This window comes from Muscardinus avellanarius (genome assembly GCF_963383645.1).
Source record: "Muscardinus avellanarius genome assembly, chromosome: 5".
Taxonomy (NCBI): Eukaryota; Metazoa; Chordata; class Mammalia; order Rodentia; family Gliridae; genus Muscardinus; species Muscardinus avellanarius.
The window spans coordinates 78,882,738-78,894,619 of NC_137790.1; the positions used below are offsets into that span (position 1 = coordinate 78,882,738).

General features: G+C 36.4%; 1 protein-coding gene across 3 annotated transcripts in view; it reads left to right on the forward strand.

Moving 5' to 3' along the window:
* Nucleotides 1-10,063, forward strand: part of ATP13A3 (ATPase 13A3) — a gene marked incomplete at both ends in the record, with an annotated part of 62,097 nt that extends 52,034 nt beyond the window's left edge. For 2 of the 3 annotated variants that reach the window (XM_080696874.1, XM_080696872.1), the window contains 2 exons: nucleotides 1,808-1,897; nucleotides 9,866-10,063. In XM_080696874.1, coding sequence (XP_080553000.1) covers nucleotides 1,808-1,897; nucleotides 9,866-10,063 — 288 coding nt within the window. The remainder of the gene's footprint in view (nucleotides 1-1,807; nucleotides 1,898-9,865) is intronic. The other variant, XM_080696873.1, reaches the window with a different exon arrangement.
* Nucleotides 10,064-11,882: the final 1,819 nt, after the last annotated feature.

Genomic DNA, 11,882 nt, shown 5'->3' on the forward strand with positions numbered 1-11,882 from the left:
TTGAGAGTGAAAAGGTTCTCCAGGAAATGTAGCCATGATGAGTTATAAACTCTGTAGCCAGATGTGATGGATCATGCATGTAGCCCTGGTACTTAGGAAGCTGAGACAGGAGGATCACAGGTTCGCAGCCAGTCTCAGCTACTTAGTGAGGCCCTTGGCAGCTTAGTGAGACCCTGTTTCAAAATAAAGAATTAAAAAATAGGGCCGGGGATGTAGCTTGGAGGTAGAATGCCCCTGGGTTCAGAACCCCAGTACTGAAAAAAATTAACTTTGTTCTGCTTTTAAAGCTGCTTTCAGAATTTATTCCCACCATGGCAATATAAGAAACAGAAGGAGGAGCTGGGCATGGTGGCACACGTTTGTAATCCCAGCATTTGGGAGGCTGAGACAGAAGGATCGCAGTTTGCTGCCAGCCTCAGCTACTTAGTGAGGCCCTTTGCGAGTCAGTGAGACCCTGTTTTAAAATAAAGAATAAGCCAGGTGTGGTGGAACATGCTTGTAATCCCAGCATTCAGGAGGCTGAGAAAGGAGGGTCATGGTTCGCAGACAGCCTCAGCTACTTAGGTCCTCTGCAACTTAGTGAGAACCTGTTTCAAAATAAAGAATTTTTTAAAAATTCTGAGGAGTGTAGCTCGGAGGTTGAATGTCCCTGGGTTCCATTCCCAGACCCACCCCAAAAAAAAAAAAAAAAAAATATATATATATATATATATATATATATATATATATATTTATATATATATTTTAATATATAAAAATATATTTATATATATTATATATATTTATATAAAAATATATATTTTAAATAAAGAATAGCCAGGCGTGGTGGTGCATGCTTGTAATCCCGGTGCTTGGGAGGCAGAGACAGGAGGATCGTGCAGGTTCGAAGCCAGCCACACTGGCTTAAGAGACCCTTTTTACCAAAAATAAAAACGTATAAAATAAGTCTGGGAGTGTAGCCCGGAGGTATAAGGGCTTCCAGGAACCCCGGTACCACCAAAATAATCATCATCATCATCATAATAGTAATAATAAAGAATAAAAAATAGGGCTGAGGGTATAGCCCAGAGGTAGAATGCCTTCTCTGGGTTCCATCCCCTGTACCACCAAAAAAACACAAAACAGAAGTGGGAGAGACAGTTGTGATTTTTCAGCTATGGGTTTCATAATGTAGATTTGCATTAAAATAAAGGTAATTTGTGGGGAAATATGTATGTTCTAGTGATAATAGTTCTAAACTTAGAACTTAGGCCTAATTTCAATTTGTTCCACCAAAAGATGACTTGGTATTTAGATTTGAAATATGGAGGATAATATGGATATTCTGGTAAATCTTCTTAAGTTGACCAATGAAGTATATTTCTTCTATTTTATGGATGTTGAAAAGCACATCTAAGCTACTGTATTCTAAGTTCATGCTTTCACTCAAGTATTATTTATCATTGGTATTATCTAAAGAAATGTATTGGGTGCTGATGAAATAGATATGTTATAGATACAGACTTATTAGATAATTCAGGGAAATAACTGTTAAGCAAAATACTTCAGATTAGTAAGTTGTTTTAATACAGAAAACACTTGTATAACACTAGTGTACTTAGTCCCATTTTATCAAGAATTTTATGATTTACAAAAGTTGTATTTATCCTTTTGCATTATTAACTGAAGTTTTCTATATGAAAACCAAATTATGGGTTTTTTTTTTTTTTTTTAACTAATGCAGCATGTGTGAATGTTTTAAAATGTACATATTAAAAACAAATGACTTAGTCATTTTTAATTCTTAACTCACTGGACTATCTCTCAGAGCTTCTTCCTTGACATGGTCCTTTGGAAAGTTGTGTTCAATCGAGACAGACAAGGAGAGTATCGCTTCACCACCACACAGCCACCACAGGTTGGAAATCAGCAGTTACTATCAATTCTTCATGTGTATCTTGGCTCTTCTGGTCGGTTCTGTACTCTGTTCCCTAGGGCATTCTGTGTCTGTTGCTTCAGCCTTTTCCCCTGTGCTTGGCATTTCATTTCTTTTTTTATTATTGCACTTTAATTATACAGAATAATGGGTTTTGTCATGGCATATCTACATGTAGATAATATGCTTTGATCATGTACTTCTCCCATAACCCTCCTTAACCCACCCTTCCCCCTCTCTTCCTCTCTATAGTCTCCCTGCAACTTTCATGTCATTTTTCTACCTCCATTCCCTTCCCACATATGAGGGAAAACCTGATGCAGTTTTTTTTTTTTCTCTGTCAGGTTTATTTCCCTTGACATTATGATCTCTTTTCTATCCATTTTCATTTCATTATTTTTTTTATGACCGAATAATACTACATTGTGCATGCAGACCACATCTTCCTTATCCATTCATCTGTTGATGAACACCTAGATTGATTCCCATAACTTGGTTATTGTTGTAAATTGCTGGGCATTTATTTACTTTCTTATAAGAAGTATAATGACAAACATTTATTATAGGCTTTTCACGAGTTCAGAAACTTTGTTTCTTTTCCAGTCGTAGTCCTCTTCGTGTATGAAGGTATTGTCTGCAGGAGTGAGTTTGTTCTTTCATTTCTGTCTGCCTTATGTTTTATGTTTTTGGTTTTCATAAGTCCCAGTAGAAGCTAAAAGAGATTTATGTAAGTGCCCAGTTTTAAGATCTAAGTTGTTTCTTCTTAGGTCATATTTCAAAGGCCAGAATTTTGAGGACTTATATCAGGTTTCTTGTGAATCACTGTACCTTAATTTGGGGTGACTTTCTGGCTTTCTTCAACATGTCTCTCATTCATAAAATTATTTTTTTTTATGCCATCCCTGATTGGGACTTTGGGGGTTAATGAAACAGCTTATAGTTTAAAAGCAAGCTCTGTGATGAAAAGAGAAACAGAAGAATAAAATTTTGTTTTCTAGTATCAGGATGTTAAAGTGTACCTCTTGATAGAAAATACAGATTAGACATATTTGTCCACTGCTATAATTGAATCAAAGCTCTGTGAGCCAACTTATTTTTAGCATAGTGAATTTGACAGTATATAAGCCCTCCTTTCTTTATTATCTCACCCACTGCTCTTGGTAGGTGAGTGATGAGGTTTTTTTTTGTTTTTGTTTTTGGTACTCAGAATTCAACTCTGGAACATTCTACCTCTGAGCTACACCCTCAGCCCTATTTTATTATTTTGAAACAGAATCTCACCAAGATTGTCCTTGAACCTTTGATCTTCCTATCTCAGCCTCCCAAATAGTGGGATTACAGGAATGTGCCACCATTCCCAGCCCACTTTTGTTTTCTAATGCTGTATGGTGAATAATAATGGTTCTGAAATGAATTGGATGAGTTTAAAGTCAGCTTCGGTTTCTTTTTCTCAAACATAGTACCCCTTGTCCCCAGTATTGTGTATGATCATAGTAACTAAATTTCTGCTTGTATTTTTTTCCTTTTGCTGCCCTTGCTGTATTTGGAGGGTAACTTTGGTTCATATCCAGTCCTTATGTGAAATATTTGGCAAAATGCAAGCCTAGGTAAACATTTGAATTTAGTCTTTAGTTTCTCCAGAGATACCCTATTTTGATCTAGGTAGGAAATACATGTTCTGAAGAGGATTGCTATATTCTTAGTCAGAAGATGGTATTAGAAGACCCCTGTAATATATTTGAATTGGAAATCCTTCCTGGTTTTCAGCCAAAATTAAGTGAGAGAAAGTTCTGTTCTTTCCTAAGTCTCTGCTTTCTAAGTATCTGCCCTCCTTATGTTTTGGAGTTGGTGTCTCAAGTGAAGCTTCACTTCTATGTTCAAGGTAGAGAGTAGAGATATTTCCAAAGCAATAGGCTCCATTGTGTCCTGTGTTCTCAGACTGAGTCTTAGAATTAATAAGTAGACAAGAATTTTAGCCTTCTGGTTCTATGGTTATGATAAAGAAAGTGCTTTTAAATTGTTGGCTTTAGAAAAAATAATTCTTATAACATCTACCATGGAATGATACACTTCCATCTTCAGATACTTCCTTGTGTAATGTGGTTTCAGTGGTTGTATTTCTGATCCTTTGAGATCTAATCAGTCACATTACTGTAGTTCTCCATCAGGGCTGATTACACCCCCTAACTCTCATGGAAGATTTGACAGTACCAGTGAAGGAGTGGTTGCCACAATTGAAGGAAGGAGATTTGGGTTGGTATATAGAGTTAGGAAAGGAGAAGCAAAGATGCTGCTAAGTAAATAAACTAGTGTACAAGACAGTTCTTCATAACAGAATTGTCTTGTTCAATGTGTCAGTAGTGCTGAGGTTGAAAAACTTTGACATTGCATGAAAAGGAAAGTAAAGATGAGAGTGACTAGCTACTCAAGATTTCTATGACACTATAATTCTTCATTGTCTATCCATATCTGCCTGTCCTGTACTCTTCTACAAAGAAGTCTATGCAGTCTTCTTTGATTGTACCTCCCAATATTCGTTACTAGTGTAAAGGTTTTCCTTTTCTCCCTTAAATAGATGGGACCATTGAGTTGGGTTGAAAGTTTCAAAGTTTGAGACTAAACTATGCTTCAGGCCTCAGGTGGTTGAATCGAGAAGTAAAGAATCTCACCTGGAAATCTTTAATAACTGGGTCTGAAATATCTGTTGATCTACAAGGCATTATATAATACCTCCAAGATCTTGCCAAATTTAAGATATTCTGACTGCATACATACATAATGGAACCATGTTTGGTCAACTTGCCAAGGTTGTGCACTGAAAGAATGGCAGAGTTAGGAATTGAAGCCACAGAATGTATGATCATACAACCCTGAGGAGCCTGATCTCACCCAAACCAGAGCTTCTGATTTTAAGAGGAGTATTTTGTGGGTTTTTTTTTTTTTTCCAGTTCTTTGCCATATTCACTCATGTGGTTTATGAGATGATAGAGAAACAAACTAATAAAATGATTGAATGGCAAAAATAGAGGCAATCAGTAGCTACTGTTACAGGTGTACTTACTTTATGGTAGACACCACATGCAGCATTCTGTACAGTCTAATTGTCACAGCAGCCTTAAGAAAGGAATATCTAGTCTCTGTAGTCAATCTTCAGAGATACGGTAATAGTGTTAGAACTGAAATCAGATTTATCTGGACCCAGGACCGTCATTTCTGTACCACAAAGCACCCATCTGTTCTTTAAAGACCAAATAAACTTTTAGGTGTCAGTTTACTAAACACTAGACATGTTCTGCCTGGCCTGCTGAACATTCATGCAGCTAACATAATTTAGTTGTAAGGAGCAAGAATTTTACATTGACATTTATTTCCTATAGTGGTAATTGTTGGTCAGTGGCTTTGGTAGTATGTTGAATAAATTGAAAACAAGTTAAGCCATTTGTAAGTAACTAAATCTAAAGCTATGTGTGTTCATATATTTTTCCTATAATGTTATTTAGCATGTTCATACTTTCTGACAGAAAAAGATTCTTGATCTAGTAATAATTTTTCAAGTGATGATATTCATCAGTAATGTCTTTTTTGTTTTGGTGGTACTGGGGTTCCTGGAAGCCCTTCTACCTCCGGGCTACACTCCCAGCCCTATTTTTTAGTCTCTTTAATTTATTTATTTATTTATTTATTTATTTATTTATTTATTTATTTTGGTGGTACTGGAGTTCCTGGAAGCCCTTCTACCTCCGGGCTACACTCCCAGACCTATTTTTACATTTTTATTTGGAAACAGGGTCTCCTAAGCCAGCACGCGCGGCTGGCTTCGAACCTGCGCGATCCTCCTGTCTCTGCCTCCCAAGTGCGGGGATTACAAGCGTGTGCCACCACACCCGGCATCAGTAATGTCTTGTATGCTGCCCTTGACTTTTGTGTGTGTGTGGGGAGGCTACTGGGAACTGAACCCAGGGTCAGTCTACCTCCAAGCTACATCCCCAGCCCAATTTTTTATTTTGAAACAGGGTCTCACTAAGTTGCAGAGGGCCTCACTAAGTAGCTGAGGCTGTCCACAAACCCAGATCCTCCTGTCTCAGCCTCCCAAGTACTGTGCACCACCACTCCCGGCTTTGCCCTGGACTTTCTGAATGAGTATCTTCAGTGGAGATCTTCTTCATATGTGGTGTACTATAAAGTTTTACTCCTCTTTGAGAAGATCTGTGCTGTCTTTTTAGAGTTATGTGAGCCCATTTGTGTCTAGTAAACTGAGGCCATTTTATAGTAGATATAGAACTAGAACCATACTATCAAGTAATTTGGTACTGCTGAGACTATGTTTCTGACTTCCAGGATTTTTGTTTTTGGTGAAAAATCCCAAGTGTTAATTGTAGTTTTTATTCCACTTAGAATATTATTTGAGCTTACTTAGAATACCATTTCTGATTATCTGTATTTGTTTTATATTGAGGATTTGCAAGGAAGAAGACTTTTGTAAACCACAGTACCATGATAATGTTTTTCCTTTAAGTGTGGCTTTATATTTTGTGTGCTATTCATAAAAACATGAATAGCACTATGCCAAGATTAAACTGGCAGTTCTAGAATGAACAGCTTGGATGGAATAGTCTAAAAAGCAGAAGAATTGTAGCTACACATCTTCTTGAAAGGTCTTTATGGTTTCTCTGCTGAACTGTGGTGCCCTCTTCCCTTCTCTAGGAGGAATAGATTTGGTCACTTAAGCAACCATTGCTTTCAGAAGTAAATGTAGTTGATTGCTTTGGCTCCTGTGTTCTCTTGCTTTGGAGACTTGGCCCTGGGTATCTGGGGAGACAGATCCCAGGGTTCATTCTAAGCTCTTGTGGCCTCTGCCTCATCACCTTCCTGAGGCACAGTGCTTGCCTTTCTCTGCTTGGCATCATCATCCTCTTTCCTGGTGGACTTCACATCCTGCATGCTTGTAGCACTTTTGATTTTTCTCTTCTAGTTAAGTACATTGTGCTTGAGGATGTATGTGGTGTGTGTTTGTAAACTAACGGAACTATGCTAGCATATACTGTGTTTTTTGCATGTGATTTTGGGGGGGCACATGTACATATAGCAAAAATAAATTTCTAATTATGGTGGGGAGTGAGCCTTTTTATTATAAATATACCTTGTTTTTACTAGGGATGTGAAAAAAAATTTTAAATATACCCTTTTAATGTACAAAGAATACTATTTAGTTGTGATTTTGTTTGCAATTAAATTGGTTTTAATTTTACTGCTTGCCTCACTTTCCACAGGTAGGGAACAGTGAACTTAGGGGTGGGTGGATGTGTAGGGATAGATGGGTGTGTCTTAAATTTGGTTACTTAAAAATCTTACATTTCCTTCATTGTGTCTGCTGTGCATTCCCCTTCAACTCAAAAGCCAAATCTGGATGGACAGAGTCTGCTGTATTTCTTCCTCTTGTCTCTCTCTGTGTCTGTTTGTGTGTCTGTCTGTGTCTGTCTGTCTGTCTGTCTGTGTCTGTGTCTCTCTCTCTCTCTCTCTCTCTCTCTCTCTCTCTCTCTCTCTCTCTCTCTCTCTCTCTCTCGTCAGCAGTCACCATGAGCCTTCTGATCCTTTAGCAGTGCTACTTGCCCTAAAATAAAAAACGACAGCTTTCATATTGATTTAGGAACAGTGATGTTTTCCTCAATAGGACTGAAGAATTTAAATACCTTAAAGGAGTAAAATCCAAGTAGTGAACCATTATTTAAATCTCAGATTAAATACTAAGTTTGTTGTATATGTGCCTACACCAGAAAGGATTGGGATCTGTTACTTGGATCATCGTAAGAATCCAATGCTTAGTGACTTTTGTATCCTAATGCTAAGTATTTTCTTGTAGATTTCTTTTAAAGGGATAGTAATATAATTCGTTAGATAAGTATTCTAGATGAAAAAAATTTTATAGAATGTAATATAACACCCATGAGTAGATTTTGTCTTTAAATCATTGGTAACAGTGTAGTTTAAAGTATTTTTTCTATTCTCTGTTGGCCAATTTATAAGTGTATTTTAAATATACATTATAGATTTGACTTTTTTAATTTCAAAGTACTCTAAATGTTCACATTAGAATATATATATATAATACACACACACACACATACACTTCAGTTATGTTTCATTTTGTGATATTCAATTTGATTAGACCCTAGTATAGGCTGGTTGGTTATATATTGATTGTCAAGGATTGTTTATCTTCGGTCAAATTCATTAATAATATGTTTCATTTTGTGGGATTACTTCAAATAGGCTGGATTGGTTATATATTGGCAAGGATTGGTTACCTTAGATCAGATTCATTAATAACATCAATACCAATTAGATTTCAGTGGGCCAGGCATGATGGTGCACTCCTGTAATCATAGTACTTGAGAAAATAAGACCAGAGGATGACAGGTTCAGGGACAGCTTCAGAAATTAATGAGGCTCTCAGCAACCTAGCAAGACCCTGCTTCAAAACAAAAAAATAAAATAGGGCTGGAGGTGTAGTTCAGAGATAGAATGCCTCTTCAATCCCCAGAGCCAAATTAAAAAAAAGGAAAAGGACTTCAATAATGGGAGAACTGTTTATAATGAGATGATACTAAAAAAATAGTACCTACTTTTATACTTTTCTATGTATCTCCTTCCAGTTGTGAAGCACCTAGGGGGAGCTATATAATAACACTATTTTTGTATTAGTGAGAATGTAATTTTTAAAAATGCAATTAACATCCAAATTAAAAAATGTAAAATAGGTCTGGGAGTGTAGCCCAGAGGTAGAAGGGCTTCCAGGAACCCCAGTACCACCACCAAAAAAAAAGCAATTGACCTTAAACATGATCCATATCTAATTTTGACCTCTTTATTTCAAGCTTTATGTTTTGAAAGGTGATAACGGTAACAGTACTTTTCACTGCCTTCTTTCAAGTATAATCAGGTGGCTACATTGCTGGGAGCAGTAATACCAATTAAAAATATTTCCAGCCAGGTGTGGTGGTGCACGCTTGTAATCCCCGCACTTGGGAGGCTGAGACAGAAGGATCGCACAGGTTCGAAGCCAGCCTCAGCTACTTAGTGAGGCTCTTGGCAACTTAGTGAGACCCTGTTTCCAAGTAAAATATAAAAAAGGTCTGGGAGTATAGCTTGGAGGTAGAAAGCCTCTGGGTTCCATCCCCAGTACCACCACCACCACCACCACCACTACTACTACTACTACTACTACTACTACTACTACTACTAATAATAATAATAATAATAATAATAAATTAAAATTAAAAAAATAAAAGGACCACATACCTGTAATCTCAGTATTTGGGAGGCTAAAACAGGAGGATCACAGGTTCAAGGACAACCTCAGCAAGTAGTGAGACTCTCATCAACCTAGGGAGATCCTGTTTCAAAATATATGACTGGAAGTGTAGCTCTGGTACATTGCCCTTGGGTTCAATCCCTAGTTCTTTCTGAATAGTTTCAGGTTATTCTTATTTTATTAGATATTTTATGTTACGTAGAATTGAAATCTATCAGTACACAAGAGGGATAGGTATATGAAGCTAAATAAAGTAATTACACTGATAGCCCCCCCCAAAAAAAATCTACTCATATATGTCCCTAAGCTGTACATGGTGGTATATGCCTCCTGAGACAGGAGGGCTGATGATTGAAGGCCAGCACTATAAACAAAACCCTGTTTCAAAATTAAAAAAAAAAAAATAGAGATAGAAATGTAGCTCAGAGAGAATACCCCTGGCTTCAATCCCTAGCACCACATGCACACACAAAGTTCCTAAATAATTGAAAGCTGACTTTTTTTTAGCATGGATTTTTTTCATTTGTATGTTGTACTCCAAAGTCATTTTCTTTAATTTTTCTGTGCCAGTATGTTCTAAGAAGCCTTTTAAAGCACTTAATCAACTAGGATATTCTTTTTTTCTTGCTTTCCTCTAGGAGTCAGTGGACCGGTGGGGGAAATGCTGCTTGTCCTGGGCCCTGGGCTGTGGGAAGAAGATGCCAAAGGCAAAGTACATGTATCTGGCACAGGAACTTCTTGTTGACCCAGAGTGGCCACCAAAACCTCAGACAACAACAGAAGCTAAAGCTTTAGGAAAAGAGAATGGGTCCTGTCAGATCATTACTCTCACATAGCCAGGACTCAGTCTCAGTGGTATCTCATAGCAGTATTCAGGAGTATGTGCTTTTACTATTTTTTGGTCCTGTGTGTCAGAATGGCACTATTTCATTTTATGTCACTTCTAATAATACAGTAGCTGATTTGAGAGCTTTCTTAAAAAAAGAAAAGAAAACGGGTACTGGCCCACACAGTTAACTATCAATCTGGCTGTATCTTCATTCAGTAACCTAAATATTATATACATTTCCAGAATTTTGTTACCCCTAGTGATATTTTTTATATTGGGTGGGAGAGAAGTTTGGAGTTTGGCAAGTTTTTAGACATTGTTTGTTTGAGACTAGCTTGCCTCTTTAAATTTATTTTCACAACACATTTATTAAAGTTCATGTTTACAGGCCTTAATTTGTGATTGCTAAAAATAAAATGGATCTTAATTAGCTTCCACTGAAAACAGGATTAAAGCTTGTTTTCATTTGATTCCAATATTTCTTCCAAAGTGTTCTGTTGTAAACATACCAGGCCCCTTCGATAGCCTAAAGTTAGGAGTGAGTTTGTACGGTGTTGCGAATAGAACAACTCAGGTAATTTCCATTTATGGTTTTATATTTTTGTACAAACTGCCTGGGTTTTATTTTTCTAATCAGCAAGGTGCTTCACTTTCTTCTTGAGATGTCCCTCAGAGGTGTTTAATGAATCTTGTGCTATGTCTGGTGCCAGTAGTCTAGTTTGCTACAGTTAAATGTTGTAGAATTTTTAAAAAAAAATCTTTTAGTGGTAAATGTTAGGTTTACCACTCTGGCACCACATATCTACTTTTCTGTAGGATTTGTATTATTTACATGTCTTTATTTTCTCCATTTTAATGACCCAAAGTCATAGGATTATAATGTTTCGTTTTTTTTTTTTTTTTTTTTTTTTTTTTGAGTTAGAATTCTACCTTGAAAAAAGTTCTTTTTAAAGATTTGGTGTCTTCTATTGGTAAAGAGGCTAAAAAATAAGAGTATTGGATTTGAATGACTATTTTTTCAACGCAATGTTAATTTAGCGAAAGCTTTTTGTCTGCCATTAGGTGGCACCAGAGGTCAGAGCAAACCTAATAGCATATTTGGTGTAGAAGTTTTGGGAGAAAAATAAAGATATGACAAATAAACATTCCTTGAGCCAAAAGAAATGTAGAAAATATTTTTCACCTTTCTGTTTTGCTTGATGTTTAAATCCTACAGGAACTTAAAGTAATTTTTAAAATGCATTTATAGGTGGGATTCAGCAGTTTGGCAATGCCCACAGTTAAGATAGACACAGGAAACTGATTTTGTTGTAAAATGCACCCTGAACTATTAAAACAATATAACATTGTTCTAACATTAGTCACATACTTGTGCTTTCTACTTCTATCTGATCATTGTTTTCCCAATACTTATTTACCAAATGTTACCCAGAATTGCAGAACCAAATGGTTCTCGTTCTTATTGCTGCAAAGACCTGGATGATGTTTGGTAACTGTAGAAAAAATGTAAGTTACACTCAGGATCACTGTTACTGCTATCGCCACTGATGATTCTTACAAAAACTCTAATTGAAGTTTTCCATCAAAATGTATAATATGATATTAATACACATTAGATCAGAACAATTTTTCCATGAATGATTCTATGAAGCTATGCATCTTAGACCTCTTAAGCTGTGAATTAGCACTGTTTTCTATAGTTACTTATTCTCAATTGTTTTTTTATAGCTTCCATATTCATTTTAAATATACTCTAGTATATTTAGTGATTTCTAGAATTGTAAATTTTAGCTTTTGTTTTAAATACTACAGCATATAATTAAAAT